General features: G+C 47.0%; 1 protein-coding gene across 1 annotated transcript in view; it reads right to left on the bottom strand.

Annotated features, from left to right (window-relative positions):
• LOC119232511 (acid-sensing ion channel 2-like) overlaps positions 1–19076 on the bottom strand; it is a 254924-nt gene that overhangs the window by 56808 nt on the left and 179040 nt on the right. Inside the window, exon 3 of the mRNA XM_037494546.1 lies at positions 5279–5406. Within this exon, the coding sequence (XP_037350443.1) occupies positions 5279–5406 (128 nt within the window). The remainder of the gene's footprint in view (positions 1–5278; positions 5407–19076) is intronic.

The following is a 19076-nucleotide window of genomic DNA, read 5'->3' as shown; positions in this document are numbered from 1 at the left end:
AAAACATCGGGGATGTGAACATATTTCTACTTTAGAGGTGAATGGCAACAGGACATTTAGTAGATAAGCTAGTAGATGCTAAATTGACTCTTATTTTTATCTGTTTATGATGAAAAAGATACAGGTCATACCCTGTTGAGTATGGAGGGGATGGCTGCACAGTGGGCTACCCCGCCTTCTGGCGCCTCCAGGCTTCTGGTGCTTTCTGGTGGCTGCCATATTTATGAAGCTCCTGCTTTGGCAGTTTGGAAACTGCATGTGTAACAAATTCTCTCCCCTGCTTTGAGAAAAACAGCTGGGCAAGCCTCCATTAATATCCGCGAAGCACAAATATTAAGGACCATGGATCTGGCTGTCAGATTGACAAACGAGTCTTCTCTTTTGAAAGGCACTTGGAAACTTGAGAGGAGCTGTCAAAAGCAGGTGGGGTGGAGGCACCCCACCCAATACTGGGTAGAGTGGGGTAGAGGGGGGTGCACTGTTTCTTGTTGTGAGCCACGGTGGGATTCCCTCCAAATATGGGAAATGTGAGCCACCTACGCCCACGGCAAAGGTTTAGGCATCCGCGGGAGCCAACTGGATCCATGCATCCTGCCAATGACTTAATTGGGGCCAGTAGGACCCAGGCATTTGTATTTGCCTTTTTTTTTTTTTTACAGTACTTTAATATAGTAATGAACGTGATCATAAAATGTACAATTAAAAATTGGTACTATGCCTTTTTTTGTTGTTAAAACATTTCTTACTACTGGCCAGAACAATGACTGAATTTTGAAGGCATTTTGGGTAGCATAAGTAAAATATTGCTTAGCATCTAGGAAAAGAAACACCCAAGTTGGTGGGCAGCTTTCCATGCAGGGCGGGGCGGGATGATGGGCATTCTCAGGGCAGTTTGAGCACAGCTCAAGGGAGGGGCCAACATGGAGCACAGATTGTAGAACTGGAGGCTTCTCATCCCAAAGGGCTGCAAACTGGTAGTGGAAGGGAGTTTTGGTGAGAATAGGAGACCCCTGGGCAGTGTTTTCTAACCCTGGGCCCCTCAGGGGTTTCTGAGAACCCTCAAATACAAACCCCAGGTCCTGTTTCCCAGAGAATTTTACTGAACCATAAGGCTGGTGGCCAACTGACCACCCAGGGTCTCCAGGTTGATTTCCAGGTCTACCAAGAAGCACAGGCAGGGGGACTGGATACATGCGTGAACACATGAATAGACACTTAGAAAAGAGGAATTGTCACCAGGTTCTTTGAGGAGCAGGTGGGAGATGATGAAAAGTCTTCTGATCTCCAATCATGACTGGAGCCCACCAGGAGTACCAATCACCTTAAACGGGGGCACAGAGTCTGGCTGTGATGTCAGCCCCGAGGACAGTTGGTGACATGCCTTACCACGTGAATGCCCCAGCTTTGCACTTTCACATATATTCACTTAATTCTCCCCAATTTCCAGAGCTCTGCCCTGGCCCTCTCCTCTGTGCCATCCACTCTCAAGTACCCAGATGGCTTCCAGATCTACAGCTCTAGCCTTGACCCCTTTCATGAGCTTTTGATTTGATTAGGGTCTTTAAGTATGCAGCCAGAAACGATACAGAGATCATCTATCACAGGCTGGCTTAACAGTCTCGGGGAGAAGGTGGAGGCCTCTCAGGGCAGATTTTAATGGGCATTTTGGCAGGGGTGGGTGGGGAGAGGCAGGGAGAGCATTAGAGTGCAGCTACTTGGGCACAGGGTGTAGATTTGAGCATTGGCGTGCACTCATTCTTTCAACAATCACATTTAGCCAGCTCATCTATGAGCCAGGCACTGGGGAGAGAGGATACCAAGATGCCCTCCTTGCTCTCAGGGCACTCCCTGGCCTGGGTGAAACCAGAGCTGATGGAGGCTGAAGAAGGCAGTTCCTAGGGGGCTGGTACAAGGATGCCATAGGGGAAGAGCAAGTCTCTGTCTCTCTTAAGAGTGTGACAAAATTACTGGAAAACCATCTTCATTCCGTGAGCACTCCAGGCCTGGAACCAGGTCTTGCTAATCTTCATTTTCCCACTGCAGTAAGTGCTTAATGAATATTTGTTGAAGGAATAAATGCATGTACAATGTGTTCTACAGAACAAGTAAAACTGCTCTGTGGGGACTGGCAGGGTAGATGGGAAGGGCTTCTTCAGCATATGAAAACAGAAATAGGCCCTTGCCAGGCAGATAAGACATGAAAAGGAGTCTGGGCAGAAGGAATGGTGGATGCAAATGCATGGAGCAAGAATCAGAGAGCATGGGGTGCTTGGTTGGTTCTCTACCACTGGAATGTAGGGTACATGCTGTTCAGCCACAGTGGATGATGATGTTGGAGAGGCTGGCAGGGGCTGGGCTGAATGGGGTCTTGGAAGCCATTCTAAGGGGTTCAGAATTTAGAAAATTGCAGGAATCCTTGGAGTTGAGGGATTTTAAGTAGGGTAATGACATAGCTACTATGTATGTAGACTGAGGAGGGGGCCTCACCAAGGAGCATGCTCAGAGTCTCTTTGCTAAAGTTAGGGCTGATATTTTCCCTGGCTCCTGTGACTCATGGGCAGGAGTCCAGAGCTGGGGAGGGGTTTATCTCATACCTCCTTGCCACAATTCCCTAACAGCACCATGCCAGCTGGCACAAAGAAGGAAGTCAATAGCTGACAGAGCATGGAGCCAGTGCAAAGGTGCTGGCGCTGAACTTGCAGGTGACATCTGTGTCCTTGAGTCACACAGACAGGACCTCCCAGCTCATCAATGCTGAAGGCCTCTGAGGTCCTTTTACTCAGTTCTCCCATTCTGCAGTTGGGAAACTGAGGCCCAGCGAGGGGAGTGATTCACCAAGGACATGGGGCAGAAGAGGGACCAGAATGTAGGCGTCTGGCTCTCAGGTTGGTTTTCTCTCTACACATAGATGTGGATTCAAAGCTGAGCTCTGTTGCTTCCCTAGCTAAGCCACGTGAAGCAAGTTACTTAACTGAGCAGTTTGGTCTTCTGCAACCTGGAGATCACACTACCTCCTTTTCAGGGGGCTTGAGGGGGATAAATGAGGTAATGCATGTCATGAGTCTATAGCACAGTGCCTGGCAGGTAGTACGTGTTCAGTTAGTAGCAACTGAGTGCTGCAGTGCTCTAGGGTTCTGCTTGTGTTCTCAGCATGCTCCCCCACGCCCTCGCCCTGCTGGTTATAGTGCTGGGGTGGTGCAGAGGCTTCTACAACAGCGGAGCTGGCCAGGATGGGTATTTCTCAGGTTGTCCATGAAGGCAGGGGCATACCTTGGCATAACTGGATTGAGGATAAATGCCCATTAAAAAAACAATCTTTGCCCAATAGTGTGTTGTTATTATGGATCATAAATTTAAAAAGATATTGAAAGATGTGTTTGTGCCTCTGTGTGTATGCAATTACCAGGCAAAAGGACTTTCCCCTTATAAAGGGGTTCACGGCAGGCAGCATTCCTTCAAATCACTGGTTCCTCTTAGGAGCTCACTCAGGAATCAATTTCCTTAGCCTGATTCACACCAACTCATCAGGAAGGGACCTTCTGCTCCCCACAAACTTGTCACCCCTGGCCTTTTTGCAAGACTCCCTTGAGCTTTGAGTTGAACAGCCTAATCCTGGAATGGGAGCAGGGGAGCTCATTGACTGTGAGCTGCACCATGATTTTAGTGCCACCAAGAAAGAAAAGGCAGTGTCAATTGTCACTGGAAGATGCAACTGCGAAACAAATCCTGATTTCAGAAATATTCAAATGTGAAGAAATGCATCTTGGAATCAATGAAAATGCAGTGTTGAGGAAGAGAATCAGCTGGTCAGGACAGTCCCTCAGCAGGATGAGAGCACACCAAAGGGGCCAATCCCCAAATTACCCCTGGCTTCACATGATTTCCTCATTATTTTTTCTTTGTGAAAGAAACCATTAACATGTAGGCTGTATGAAGACAGATTTTGAATTTGTCTTAGACCCATCACCCTGCTCATAGTAGGTGTTCAACAAATATGTGCTGCATGAATAACTAAGACAAAACCACATTATAAAACATGAGATAGACCCAAGGAGAAGAAATCATTCACGGTTCCTCCACTGTGGGTATTTTGGCTTATTTCCTTCAAATCCTATGAATACACTCTTTTATATACAAGTAAACATAATGTATTATTAGATTTAGCTCTGGGATGTGTTTTTGTATTTCCCTATTAATATGAATGAATGATGAAATGAGATGATGCGGAAATGCTTTGAAGACTGTAAAATGTTTAACCAAATATCTTATTATTAGTTATAATAATCATAGCAATACTGATATGAATGAGGCTGAGTTTTGGAAAATATGCTTCAAGCAAACAATGAACTTGCCCCGGGAAGCTGGGGATGTGTTCTCTTCTGCATCCTGCTCGCCATGGGGAGTCCTGCTCTTTCATATTGGAAGAGAGAGACTTCAGTGTTCTTAGAAGTCCTCGGCACTGACTTCCCACCCAGCCTCCCGCCACTCAGTGCCCTTGCTCTGTGCCCCAGGAGCAAATAGCCTTCCACGATCTGGTTTAGGACTACTTCAGAAGCAGAGCCTGTCCAACTTTTATTCTAGGCAACCAGGAGATGAGAGAAAGAAAGTTTCTGCAGGTCTTTTCCCTAGTCCCCTCAATTGAGAATTTGGAAGGTCTCCCTTTTAAGATGTGAAATCCATGTCAGACAAGAGGCTGTGTCAGCCCTTCCTCTCCTCGCTGGCATTGCTGAGCAGCAGTGCTGGCCATTGGGAGGGGGTGTCCCTTCCCAGGTGTCAAATCAGAACAGTGTGCAGGAAACCCCCACAAGGGGTTCGCTCCACTTAATTTCTTATAGGAAAGTGATGCCCCATCATTTTTCCTTTTTGCTGGCCACTTACCAGGGAGCATACTTAGAGACTCTTTGCTAATTGCATTAACACAACCACTGAAACCTCAAACCCTGGTTAGCAGCTTCTCTTAGCATATATTGTTCCCTCCCTCCCCCCTGAAAAACTTTCCCCCTGAATTTCTGAAAAAATAAAACTGATACAGTGGAGAAGAAAATAAGCTGGGTTTCCTCACACCCAGTTTTAGGAGTTGACAGGTGACTCAGGAGAATTGGGCTACAGAGGTTAGCTGCTATTTTCCTCCAATTTCAGGGTGAATCCCTTTACTGAGCCAGCCCTGCACTGCCTCCTGGGTGGATCCAGAGCCTCCCTGAGTGAGAATCCCACTTCTCAAACCTGCAGGTGCAGGGCTAGTTCAAGGACCACCTATTCAGGAAGCCACAAAACTTACCCTCTGCTCCTGCGTGGCCACGAACGTCTGGAAGCCTGGAGCCACCCCAAAGCCCAGCTCTTGGATGAAAGGTGGCTCAGACTGGCTGTGGATCTGAACTTTCACTCCTGCTTCAAACGTGGTTTCCTCTGAAAGAACAAAGATGGACAGAGCCATGGGTCAGATACAACAGATGCTCTTGGGGTTCTGGGATTGAAAGCTCAAAGGGACACTAGATAGGCAGAATAATGCTCCTATATCCCTGGAAACTGTGAACATTTATGTTACGTGGCAAATGGGACACTGCAGGTGTAAGGAGGGCTCTCGAGCGAGAGAGATTGTTCTTGGTTTTCCAGGTAGTCCATTGTTACCACAGGGGTCTTACAAGAGGGAGGATGGAGGATCAGTCAGAGAGAGGATGGATGCTCTGCTGCTTTGAAGATGGAGGCAGGAGCCATTAGCCCAGGGATGTAGGCAGCTTCTAGAAGCTGGAAAACACAAGAGGATGGATTTTCCCCTAGAGCCTCCAGAAGGAATGCAGCCCTGCCAACACCTTGATTTTATTTATCCCCCTGAAACCCATTTTGACTTCAGCCCTCTAGAACTGCAACATAATATATTTGTGTTGTTTGAAGCGCTGCTTTTGTGGTAATCTCTCATAGCACCAAGTGGAGACTAATCAGGTCCATAAAATCAACTCCTTGCGTCAATCTCCAAAATGAAAGAATGGGATTATGACGTGAGTCAAGCACCTTTGTGTTATTTACTAACTTCTTCACTGGGCCATGAGGTGCATGTGAGGAGGGCTGGAGGAAAACACAATGACGCAGCAGCAGGAATAGAAATATAGGGCTTGCCCAGACGCCACGTATAATGCAGGGCCTGCCCCCTTGGACCTGCAGGGGCTTAGCAATGAGAAGCTTATTTTTATTCTTCAGCAGGACAAATGGCCCTTGATAGTGGAGAAGGCAAGTGTGGTAGAAGAGGCGGGGCTGCAGAGCTTAGCTCTTCCTTTATGTTGGCTCTCCAAATCGGTGGCTAATGCACCTATGGGGTATTTCCACCTTTTCTTTTTCCTCTCTTCTTTCCAGATAGCCTGCAGAAAGAACTTTTCAAAATGTAAACCTGCATAGTTCTTTCCTTCTTATATAGAAGAATCCAGACTCTTAAATCGTATCTGGTTCTAATCTTGCCCTGGGTATCCTCTGCTTCATGCTACCTGAGGGAAAAGCCTCTAGGGCTGCCCAGATTTCTTCCTTCTGGTCCCTGCTCTGCACAGATGCACATGCTTCTTCTGCTTGGAATGTCTTTCTGCTGGTCCATCTGACTCTAACCCCACTCATCACTGAAGAGTCAGGCCCCAGTCCCGCCCAAGGCAACTCCTTTTGCCCTTCACTTATGCCTGATGGAGCCTCCACCACAGCCTCCAGCCACAGGCTGGACTTTTCTTCTGCATCTTAAAGGTCCTGCAGAAGACCAGGCATACGGCAGACACTCAGGAAATGCTTGTTGAATGAACCAGGGAGAGATTTGTAACTCAGACCTCACTTACTCATTAATGGGCAAGGTCAGTCTAGAGTCCAAATCAAAGAATGTTCCAGAAGCAGAGACTGGGTAGATGTGGGCATGAGGGAAGATGGAGGAGGGGGAGAAATGGAAGTTGGCGGACAGGGAGAGAGGGATGTGTCAGCACTGGAGCCACAGTCTTGGGAGAGTTTGGGGACACACACTGATGCTGGCACAGAAGGAAAAGATGAGAAGGAAGCTGGCCCAGGCACTGGAATGGGCAGGGCCCATGGACAACCTGGGGCCAGTTACCAAGACCTGGGAAGCATCAGAGCTGGTGAGAATTTCAAGGTTGGGGGCACACGGAAAGGAAGGTTAGTAGGCATGTAGGGCCACAGGGGAGGAGAGTGGGACTTCCACTGCCGCAGACAGGGCAGCCGATGGATGAAGTTTTCTGCCATTAATGAAGACTCAGAGTCTGAATGAATTTGCAGCGGGGGGAGGCTGGGGAGAGGGCCATCGAGAGCAGCTCTGCCTTTCACGCTCCCAGCCCAAGCTTTTATTAAAGATATGAACAAAGGAACAAGAAAATAGCACGCAATTGTGTTTATGCTGATACAGATTAAAAAGTTACTGCTGAAAATAAGCTTTTCTAGTTTGCAGGGAACATGCGCACAAGCCAGGACATCCTCAGAGAACAGGAGTCAATTCTGGGAAGAAGTTCTGTTTGCAGAACTTCTAACATCCTGGAACTCTGCATGAAGAGTAAACAGGCATTGTCCAAAAACTCCAGCTCCCTTCAGGGCAGCAGGCTCCCAACATTCCATAGTCTAGAAAGAGTCTCGTGACTGACACAGGGTTTTGGCAGGAGAGCCATGGGCCAGGGGTCCTTTCATGTATGTCTTCCTGGAGTGGAAGAGTCCCCAGGCATGAACACACCCTCCTTCCCTCCACCAGAGGGATGTGGTGCAATCTCTTTTCCCTTATTTGCCCAGGGAGCTGTGGCCCTGTGTTGTGTGCCTGTGTTTGGGTCTCTCTCCCCTCGACAGTGACTGCCTTGAGGACGAGAATGCACTGATTCAGCCCAGCGCTCGTGGCCATGCCCAGGGCCTGGGCCAAGGTGGAGGTGGAAGGGGGGCCATGTGAGAGGGAGGACTGCACAGAAAGGAGAGGGTGGAGGGCTCAGCTTTCAGTGGCTGTTTTCTGAAGTTTGTCCAGGAGAGGCGAGGTCAAGGAGACGTGGAGGAGCCCCAAAGGAAGAACAGGCTGGGAGGTCGGGGTGGGGGGGTGGGAGATGCAGAGTGATGCTGGGATTACAGGGCCTGTGCCTGAATGAACCCAACAACGCCTGTTCAGTGAGCAGTGGGGGGTGAAATGGGAGAGATGTCAGAACTTGTTTTCCAGATCTAGTTGAAGCTGTGTGCCTGCCCTGTAACTGAGCGGAAGAAACCTGAGAGGCAGTAAGACAGGCTCGAAGGAGGGTCACGTGGCTTACAGGGAGAAATGAAAAATGAAGGCTTTCTGTTAGAAATACTGCAAAGCAGAGGCCAGGCCTGAGGCTGATCAGACAGGCTTAGGGTTCGGAAGTGTTCATTCCAGAAGCAGCCGTGGCTGGGGCAGAGTAAAAGCCTACAGTAATCTCGTATCTTTAGATGGACATGAGTGGAAGAAAGTGAGGGGCAAGGTTTCTGCTTCCTTTAGAACACCACTGTCCAGCAGGACTTCCTGCCACACGCTAACGTGCCCTGCCCCATGCTAACATGGCAGCCACGGATATCTGTGACTAATGTAACTGGGGATGTGAATTTTTAATTAATTAATTTATTTCCCCTAGTTTTATAGAGGAGTAATTGACAAATAAAGTGGAAAGATATTTAAAGCATGTAACATGATGATTTGATATACGTCTACATAGTGAGAGGGGCTCCCTGCTGAGTTAATTAACACATCCATCACCTCACAAATTTACTTTCTTTTTTGGCTTGTTTGCTTGGTGTATTTTTTTTTAATTAATTAAACTTAAATTTAAATAGCTGCATTGGACAGCATAGTTGTACAAAGTCAGCTGTGAGCAGATCCCAGTTCCGCAGAGCACGTGGGGTGGTGAAGACACCATACCTGGCTGTCCTATTTGGGGGACTCCTGTGGGTGTCTGGTATGCAGGCCCTGGCTGATCTGGATGGTTCTGAACAGCAGGACTGTGCGCATTCATTGTAGCCATGACTGTGGCCTCAGATCTTCCCTGGCACTGCATTTCCCACAGTAGCTCTTATTCCTGTATCTCCAGGTAGAGTCTGTGTCTCTTTTTCTATGGAACTGACCTGGGGTCCCCTCTGTGGATGATTCTCTGACTGACAGTGAGCAACAGCCTGCCTTTGGCCCTGGCCCCATGCCCACGCACAGTCTCCTCTGTCTCCTGGACAGGGCTGCTGTCAGGGCAATAGCAAGGCCCACTTTAGGGACTGAAGTTATCAAGTGCAGACTAGCAGAGCGCGAGGCTCAGACTACATAACGCCGAGGCTCCGACACCATGCGCATTGAAACCACACAGGATGCCTTGTGTGACCATGCCAGGTGTCCACCTTGGACATTCTGATTCAGTCCCTTTGGCGTAGAGCCCAAGAATCTGCATTTCCAGGGATTCTGTTATAGGTTCTCTGAGGTCAAGCAACAATCTAATCCAGAGATGGAAGTGACTTGCCCAAGGTCACAGAACAAGTGAAGAGCACAGCAGGGACTAAACACCAGTTTCCTGAGTTCCAAATCGCTCTCCTTCTCCACTAGGGTGTGGTTCATTTCCTGTGAGCAGATACTTGGTTCACAGCTCTGATTGGGGGCTGGAGAAGGGGACACTCTTTCGTTGTCATATCCAGGAAAGCCCGCAGCACAGCACCTGGAAGAGAATGGAGCTCCTCATATGAGTGAGGAGGCGTCCTTGAGGAGCCTGTCCTCTGCTGCTCTTTGGCTGGTGTGAGTCTGCCCAGGTTCTGGCTGGACACTGGGAAACAACAGCAGCTTCTCCGCATAGCAACAGCCTCCCCGCTAGTGGCAGGCCTTGGGTCTCATCTGCTGAGAGGCAGGTGGACTGCACATAAAACAGCAGCAACAGTAACAATAAGTGGGACCACCCACCCAAATTTTTGGGTCCAACAGCCATAGCAGAGTCTTAAGCCAAGAGTTGTCCCCTCTGAAAATGGAGTCCTGTGTGACAACACAGATGGGTGTTGGACAGCATTATTCATATCCTGATCTCCATCTCTCCACGAAATGTTGATAATTCAACAGAGTTGCTTCAAAGAGAGCAGACCCTAGTACAGTGAATGATTTGTTTACACATCATGAGTGCCAGGATTCAAAGCTCCAGAGAATTGGAGAAAGCGCAGGGAAAGGGGAAGTTACTACACATGGTGTCAGGTGTCCGTGTTAACTGGGAAGCCAAAACCCAGACCGTTTCATGCCAAAGGAGAGGGTGGATCAGGAGGAGGTGGGGAAGCAGGTCCAGCCTGAGGAAGCTGGGTCCTCCTGGCACTGTTCAGGAGCATGGCCACGGCTGACACAAAGTGGGGTCTACCTGTGGAGCGATTTCTGCGTGTGCAGAAAAGATTTGGGAGCTCTGCGGGAGGAGATGGGAGCGATGGGCAGAATGCATAATGGGGCCGGGAAAGTACATTGCAATAAAAGAAGCTTAAATCTTTAATCTTTGCAAATTACAGGAAACGCGCTGAGGAAATAAACACTGGAGCGAAGTAGGAAGGGGAGCGTGTCTGAAAAGCCGGAGGAATTTTCTGGGCTAAGGCAGGGATGTATTGCTACAAAGCAATCTGGTACTGAATGAAAGTGACTTTATAACAGTGGCTAGGAGAGACGGCTTGAGAGGAGAGGGTGGGAGGGAGGCCAGTCACACGGCGGGGGCAGCTCCGTGGATGACAGCTTCTGTTTGTCGACCCTTCGCCAACCTTTCCCACTCTGCTCTCTGCCCTGGAGCTGCAGCCCCTGTAGACTCGACCGATGGGCTCCCTTGCCCTCTGGTTTCTGAATGGGTTCGGTCAGTAGTGGGCCCACACAGCAAAGTGGAGGAGAAAGGAAACTCAGGCTGGTGCGTTCCGTCTCTCCACTCTCTGCTGGGTCACTGTGGGTCAGCCGTGTGTCACTGTGCAAGGTCACGCCTGGGGTGGGGGTGGGGAGAGCTCACCATATTGCAACCTCATGCTGCTCCCTGTTTCCCTTGGGACGGTGATGGCTCCCCCTGCCCCTGGTTCCAGGACACAGCACCATCTCGTATTCTCCTTTAGTCTTGCCCACAGCGTAGTATGTAGTCCTTTGTTAAGCTTTCCCTGTATCACCTAGTCTGTGGGTGCTGTGGATTTCCTGTTGGAATCCTGATTTCTACAGCCCCCACCCCAAGGGCACTGACTACCTAGCCTCTGAGAGCTAAGCAGGGGGCTGCACTGCAACACCATTGTGCTCTTAGGAGTGGAGATCTCAGTACCTGCCAGGGCAGCCCAAGGATTTCAAAGTTCATTTTTATATTGAGTCAAAAACTGCCTGCTGGGCCTCCCCGGTGGCGCAGCGGTTGAGCGCTGGGTTGCGAAGCTGCCTGCAGCCTCTGTGGCGCTGGTTCGATCCCCGGCTGCTCCCCGGCCACCAGAGGAGGGTCCCACATGGCGCGCAGACCTCTCCTGCCGCCCGCTGCTCCCCTCAGCAGTGTACTTCGGTCCTTCTGCCTGCTCTGCTCCCTGCTCTGGCTCTGGTGAATTCTCTCACCCTCCCGTGCTTCTGACTGTACCCAGTGCATGCATAAACAAAACAAACAAACAAATAAAAATAAATAAAAAAAAAAAAAAAAAAAAAAAAACTGCCTGCTTATAGACCTCACCAGCCCCTGGTCCTAGCTGCACCCCTTCCTCCATTGGACCACCCTTTAAGGATCTGGAGATGCAGATTATGGCCACCAGAGTGTTTCCATGTGAACCTTTCCCAGTAGAGCTGACCCTGCTGTGTCTTTGTATCTGAAGTCTTGCTCATGAGCCAGGTGCACTTATTGGGGCACTTGGCCTGGCCAGGCTTCTGTGTCAAAGGGCTCTGAGTAGCCAACTGCCATTGTGGCCTGTGGGTTCCTGGGAGACCTACCTCCCTACCTCAAGGTGTAGCTGAGATGGGCAGGACTTCCACCCAGGTATAGAATACTCCACAGCCAGGTATTCTGAGAGAGGTAGAAATGCAGGAGGTTTCCACTCGGTGGGTCAGAACCAGAGAGTCTAGGATAAAGGCTTGGGGCTTGGGAGGCAAACAGGGGGCAGTCAAGTTAAACCTTGGCAAGTCGTTTAATCTCTTTGGTTCTCATTTTTCTGCAAAATCTGCAGAATCAGGTTGAAATTAAGAATGGATCTTTCTTCACAGGGTTATTGTGAAGCTTAAATGAAATATGGCATAGAAAACTTAGCACAACGTCTGGTGCTTAAGCAAGACTCGCTAATTTGTAGTGCTACCATCAATTCATTCAGTGTTTCTGGCTTTCTGCAAAATGCAACTGGATCATTGCTTTCTCGCATCCCTCTTGCCTCATGCTAGTCCTTTCACCTGGGCTGACCCTTCACCACCCTGTGTCACTGGCATCAGCTCCTGGAAGCCTCCCTCCACTGGGTACCCCAACATCTGGCACTTTCCATTTCAACCCTTGATTGTGACTCTTTCCACCAAGATCAGATACCCCTTGGGGACCAGGTGAATGTTTTATTTACCTTTATACGCTTAATGCCTGGCATGATCAATAAATTCTTACTGAAATGAACAAAACTGCATGGCTGAGCTGAGAGGTACAGAATCCCTCCCCTCTGGTTTTATAGATGAGCCACGGAGATGCTAGAGGGAGATGAATTTGTTTGGGTCTCACAGTGAATTTGTGGTCATGCTGGGCCCACACAGACCCGCTGGGTGAGGCCTTTCTGCCACAGTCAGGCCTTTCTGCCACAGTCCCAAGGCTGCAGATGGTGAGTAGCAGATAGTGGAAGGCAGTGTAGGGACATGAGGCCAGAATTCCTGGGTGCTGGGTACGGGCAGCAAAGTCTGTCTGTGGCAACCCTCGAAGGGACTCGGCTGGTGTTATGATTGCCCTTTGTCAGTCAGCTAGAGGAAGAATGGCCCCAGATGACAAGCCAATAAGGTTCCAAGCTGGGATGGACACGAAACAATAGTTTATTTTGCAGCTTGTATAGTTCTCTCACCTGTGAGTTCAGGGGAAAGCTCACAGTGTGTGATAGTGACAATGATAGGGGCCAGAGACTCAGTCCTAGTCCTCAAAAACCCTGGTAGAATGGGCCTGACAAGTGCTGTTTGGATGGTCATCAAAACAGGGTGCCATCTTGGTCCTGTACATTTTCTTAGCTTGCACAGAGAAGTGTCAAAAATCCAAGGAGACCCAAGGTGGAACTCAGGGAGAAGGCGCAGGGAAGAGTATCTAGCGAAGCATAGACTGAAATCACAAAACCTGGCTTGACTCCCAGTCTGTGGCTCAATAGATGCAGGCAGGTTACATCGCGTCTCTGAGACTTAGTTTCTTCTTTGTTACAATGAGGGTGGAGCTGATCTCTCAGGTTGTTTTAAGTTCTAAAATTCTATAAACTGGAGATTATGCACAAGTCTCTTATTTTAATTTCCTGAAAAACAGACCTTTTAAAAAAAGCCTTTTTTTAAAAGAAAAATAGGCACGGCTGTTTAGTACACACATCAAATCAGAAGATGCTGAATTTTCTAAAGACAGCACAAAGAATCCATAAATCACTGCCTCTGCCTCGCTAAAATTGGGCAATGTGTGTCTTGTCCTCCCTCTCTGCGCTGCACCTGACAGATTGGCCCAGTTAAGCAGGACACCTAGGTGAGAAAATCCCCACTGTGTCAGAGACGGGTGTGCTCACACTTGATTGCTCGCAGGTGACATTTTGAGACTAGGCAAACTTCTGGAGGAAAAAAAAATAATACTGGGCCCCCATACCAGATGGGCTGCAAGTGCATCCGGTCAGGGTGGCAAAGGGATGGAGCAGAGTACACTCACCAACAAACCGGGCATGGAATCAAGTGGCCACAGAGTTCTGGAAGGCTGGAAAGCCCAGAACCCTCCTGCAGAGCCTCAAAGCACAGCAGCATTTCAAAAGCCCTGACACCAGCAGCAGCTCAAGCCTGTTGCCCTCTGTTGAGCAGAATGTTACTCAAAGCTGAGTAATATTCCATTGTGTATATGTACCACATCTTCTTGATCCAGTCATCTATTATTGGGTATTTGGGTTGTTTCCATAGCTTAGCTATTGTAAAGAGTGCTACTATAAACATAGGGGTGCAGGTGCCCTTTTGAATTAATGTTTCTGTGTCCTCTGGGTAAATACCTAGGAGTGGAATTGCTGGATCATATGGAAGCTCCATCTTTAGCAGGTTGAGGAATCTCCACGCAGCTTTCCATAGTCGTTGGAACAGTTTGCACTCCCACCAGCAATGCAGGAATGTTCCTTTTTCTCCACATCCTCCCCAACATTTGTTGTTGCTAGTTTTTTAAATATGTGCCATTCTCACTGGTGTAAGATGGTATCTCATTGTAGTTTCGATTTGCATTTCCCTGATTACAAGTGATGTTGAACAATTTTTCATATGCCTGTTGGTCATTTGCATTTCCTTTTTGGAGAAGTTTCTTTTTAGCTCTTCTGCCCATTTTACACAATGGAATATTACTCAGCTATCAAAAAAGATAAACTCATGCAATTTGCAGCAACATGGATGGAGCTGGAAGGGATCATGCTCAGCAAAATAAGCCAGAAAGAAAAAGAAAAATACCAGATGGTCTCACTCATAGCAGGAATTTAGAAAACCTAAATAAGGGACCAGAAAAAAGACTAATTATAATACAGTAAAAATCAAAATCAATAGGCAACTATAAACCAGAGACACACTACCAGGGGTGAGGGGGAAGAGGGAATAGGATCAAAACAAGGAAGAATGAGAATTGTATGGGGACTATAACCAAGATTGAAAATGCATACATTGTGCAAAAATGAAAAATGATGTAAAAAATATATAAAATTAAAAAAAATAATTAAAAAAGAATGTTATCCAAAGCAACCTTTGTGTCTTCTTTCTCTTCCTGTTTTCATTTTTTAAGAAACAATAGCTCTTGGTAGAAAGAACCAGAGATCAAATCAGAAGAGAAGGATTCAAGTCCAGCATTGAGATCATGGGATAGTTGCTTAGCCATGGGGACTTGCTTATCACATGGGTTAATATGGAAAATGATTAGCACTGCCCTGCTGAAGTGACAAGAGTGTAAGAGGATAGGAGGAGGGAACGCAGCCCAAGCACTCTATATACTGTGTCTTGAAGGGCAGCGTGGAGGAGACAGTTAACACAACAGAGATTGTGGCTACTATTTACACATTCCTGTTAAACTGAATATTTACAAAACATACATTAGTGGAGGCACAGGGTGGAGTTGGGTCTGGTCTCATTACAAAAAGATATATTCCAAGGATTCTTAAATAATGAGTTTCCCTCATGCATTCAGGCTCCGAGGCTATAAATTGCTTGCTAAGGAGGTTGATGGGGTGACCAGCGTGCAGGAGATGCCACCCTTGAAAAGTCATCGGGAAGTGCCATGTCTCTGAAATTAGAGGGGAAGCTGGTAGATGATTAAGAGTCTATTTATAAAAATTCTGTTTACACATACTGGTGGCGGAAGTTAGGTACGACCAGATTGCAGAACAGAGCGTGTCTATAGATTGTGATGTGATTATAGAATTCAAAATCATTCAAAGCATTATTGAAGTCACAACGCCTTTTGGTTATTGAAGAGTTGGCAATCAATGAGTATGAAAAGTACGACAGATGTTACATGGAGGTCTGAGAAATATCTGGACGTTTAAAAAGGCAGCCTTTATTTCCCGGTGGTGGGAAACTGTGGTCTAGGTCAGAGGCGCTTGCCCTTGAAAGTGAGTGCCCAGGATATCCTGTCCCAATGCTAATTTGGGTTTGGGCCTAGATTCTGCTCTTCTAACAAGCCTGGGCATGCTGCCTCTGCAGGTGAGAGGACTGCACTTTGGGTCATGTGGCTTGAGGCACATCTGCCCGTTAGCAGCACACACCAGGCCCGGGAGATCTGGCCTCTGCCCGCCTCTCCAGCCCAGCTCTTAACCTCAGATTCGGCTACCCCAGGACACCCCAGGCTGTTCTTGGCCTTTGCTTATGATTCCCCTCTCTCTGCTTGGGATCTTGCCTCCTCAAGACTCCCACACATGGACCAGCAACCTGGCAAATGGCCTGAGACTAGGACCAAAGATTATCTACTTTCTGTAGTCTCCACAAAGATACCCTTATCCTCCCTTCCAGGCATGACTCTCCTTCCTTTGTGCTCTATCTACTCCTCTGTCATAGCGCTTGATGACGTTTGCTTGTGTCTCCTGACCAGACTGCAAGTGCCTGGCACCCTTTGGGCACTTGACATGAAAGCTGTGGGATCAACTGAATTTCCACCTACTGTTAAAGGAGCCGGGGAACTCTCTGAAAACCTGGACTGGGCTGTTCATCCCTATGTGCCTGGCATACAGTAGGTGCTCAGTTTTGATTTGCTGAACAGGGGGACATGAGTTTGCAGGTGGGTCTGCTTCACCCACTTCTTAGATGGTCCCCTTAGCCCACTGTCTGGCTGGCAGTTGGGAGCTGTGAGGAGAACACAGCTATTTTCCACACAGCACTTAGCATGCACACTAAACAGGTCTTCTCAGAATGATAAAAATCAGGATTTTTCTGGTGGCTTAATGGACAGCTGCCTCCAATGGGGCTTCTAATTTATGGCTTCATTTCTCCAGATTCTGCATACACCCGGGGAGACCCCTATTCCAGCACAAGACTCATTCTGAGGTGAATTCAGTAAGCCAGCTGTCTGCTGGGTAATCTTATGCTTTGGACTCTCAGAATTCAGGCCAGAGCCTGCTCCTCTCCTTCCGGGCACGTCCCCAGGCCTGGGCACCATAACAGGAGTTTTTTTTTTTTCTGGGAGCAGAGATGTCAGCGAAACCATAGCAACCACCCACATCTACTCTTACTATGTCCCCTTTGTCATGGGGGCAGGAAACGTGCTTCCCCTTATAGATGCTCAGGCCTTCCAGCTGCGTGGGAAATTTACAATAATTTTTAATTTGATTTTCATTTGTATCTAAGCAATAGATGGACATAATTTAAAAAGACACTATACTGCGAGATTTTGAATGAAAAACAGCATTTCACTCTGTGTCCCCAGCCTTGTCAGGGCAACCACTCAGCTGCTTCTTCTATTTACTTTCATTTTTCCAGGGACATCAAGCACTTGGCATTTTTTATTTTCAAAAAGTTTAGCTATTATCTACTGAATTCTTGCCATGGGGTGGGGGGGCATCTTCTATGAAGTGTCCTGCCACATCTTTCTTTCACCCTCTGATAGAGTTAGATGGCATTTTTGTTAAGTCAATATCCATCCTTCCTAGAAATACGACTATGGAAATATTGCCCACACCTCAACCTGGCAGTAAACAATGATTTTTTTCTCTTATTGTGGAACTATTTTGTTTTTCCTTTGTTTAATGATTTACTTGACTTGCTAGGTATCTATCATGAAATGTCAAAAAAGGTCAAACTTGTAGAAACAGAGACTAGAGAAGAGGTTGGCAGTAGCTGGGGGTGCAATAGGGAAAGGCTGGTAAAAGGTACAGACTTTTAGTGATAAAATGAATAAGAGGCTCTAATGGATAATGTGGTGACTTCAGCTGATGACACTGCAGAGTATAATTAAAATTTGCTAAAGGAGTAAAAACTTAAATGTTCTCAGCAATCCGTACATATAGAATGTATTTGAATCCAAATTCTACCCTTCCATATTATTTGTAGCTTGCTCGTATAGAAGTCTATCCTAGAAAAGATTCTCCCTGCCTTAACCCTTGTAGTTTTGTGTTCTGGCTTCAAATGAGTGGATTGAGAAGTCCAGGTCATTCTAGATCTGAAATATGTGACTTGTTTTTTCTCTCCAGAAACTTTAAAGGACTTCTCTTGATCTCTGTTAGCCTGAATTTCTCAAGGCTGCATCTTGCTTGATGCAAGATGCCATTTACTGCAGATAGGAATGGGGAATTTCTCAGTGTGGAAACTCCTGTGCTTCAGCTGAGAATTTTTGACATTTATTATTTCTTTGGCAAAGTCCTCTTCTCCCTTCTCTCCACTCTCCAGGAGCAGAGTTTTGAATTTCCTGGATTTACCCACTCATTTTCATGATTTTTTTCTCTGCCACTATCCATTTCTGTTTGTCTATGTGCTTTGATTTTCAGGAGATTTCCTCTATTTCAACACTTCTATGGATTTTTAAAATGTTTGCAATCATATTTTTAATTTCTAGGTGTTCTCTCACCTCCACCCCTGCCTCTTCTATGAATGTTCCTTTTAAATAGCATCCTATGTTTGTGTTTATGGATGCACTATCTCTTATCTGTTAAGAATTTTAATTAAAGTGGTTTGATGTTCCCATCTGCTCCCTACATTTAAAAAAAATTATCAAACACTTACATAGAGCCTAATATTATTCTGGCATTTTTGTGAGCATTCGACAAATAACTCATTTTAAACTTACAGAGTAGATAATAACACTATCCTCATTTTAGAGGTGATGACCCAGAGAGGTTAATAACTTTTCCAAGGTCACACAGCCGAGATTTAAACCCAGACCCTAGTCTGCTCTATCTAGATCTTGTGCCCTTAACTTATCTCTATTTTCCTGGTTTTCTTTTTTGCTCGTTTGTTTTGGTTCCTTTCCTGTTAGCGGCTTCCCTCAAATGGCTGGCTTTTTGATTGTCCACTCATAGTTAAGAGGTACTTAAAGGTTGTATAGTCATTTCTTACATGTGGGAGGACTTACCTCAAAGGACTTCACTTGAGGGAAATCTATCTAGGCCATTTTGTTTAGGGACTCCTGACTCTCATTCCATAATGATCTTTTCTCTTGAGTTTGTCAGCTTCTCCAGGAAGCTGACAAAACTTTGGCTTGGGGAGAGTGGGATAGATTAGCCTGACCTGGGTTGGGGGAGGGTCTCACGATTCAGTAATTAGAATTTCACCTCATCTCCCTGTTTTCTCTACAGGCTCTCATTCGCAGCCTCAGCTCTGCATGATCTTCCCAAACCCAGAATCTAGCTGTTTCAATCTTATCTTCTACAGGGGCAGGGAAAGATAGTTTTCTCTCTGCTTTTGGCTATGAGAGGAAAACTAGGGGGGCCCAATGGCTACTTTTACAGACTTTTAACTAATCCTCCTA

This window comes from Talpa occidentalis, unplaced genomic scaffold (genome assembly GCF_014898055.3).
Source record: "Talpa occidentalis isolate TD23 unplaced genomic scaffold, MPIMG_talOcc4v2.1 talOcc4.7, whole genome shotgun sequence".
Lineage (NCBI taxonomy): Eukaryota > Metazoa > Chordata > Mammalia > Eulipotyphla > Talpidae > Talpa > Talpa occidentalis.
This window is presented reverse-complemented; position numbering and strand designations above follow the sequence as displayed.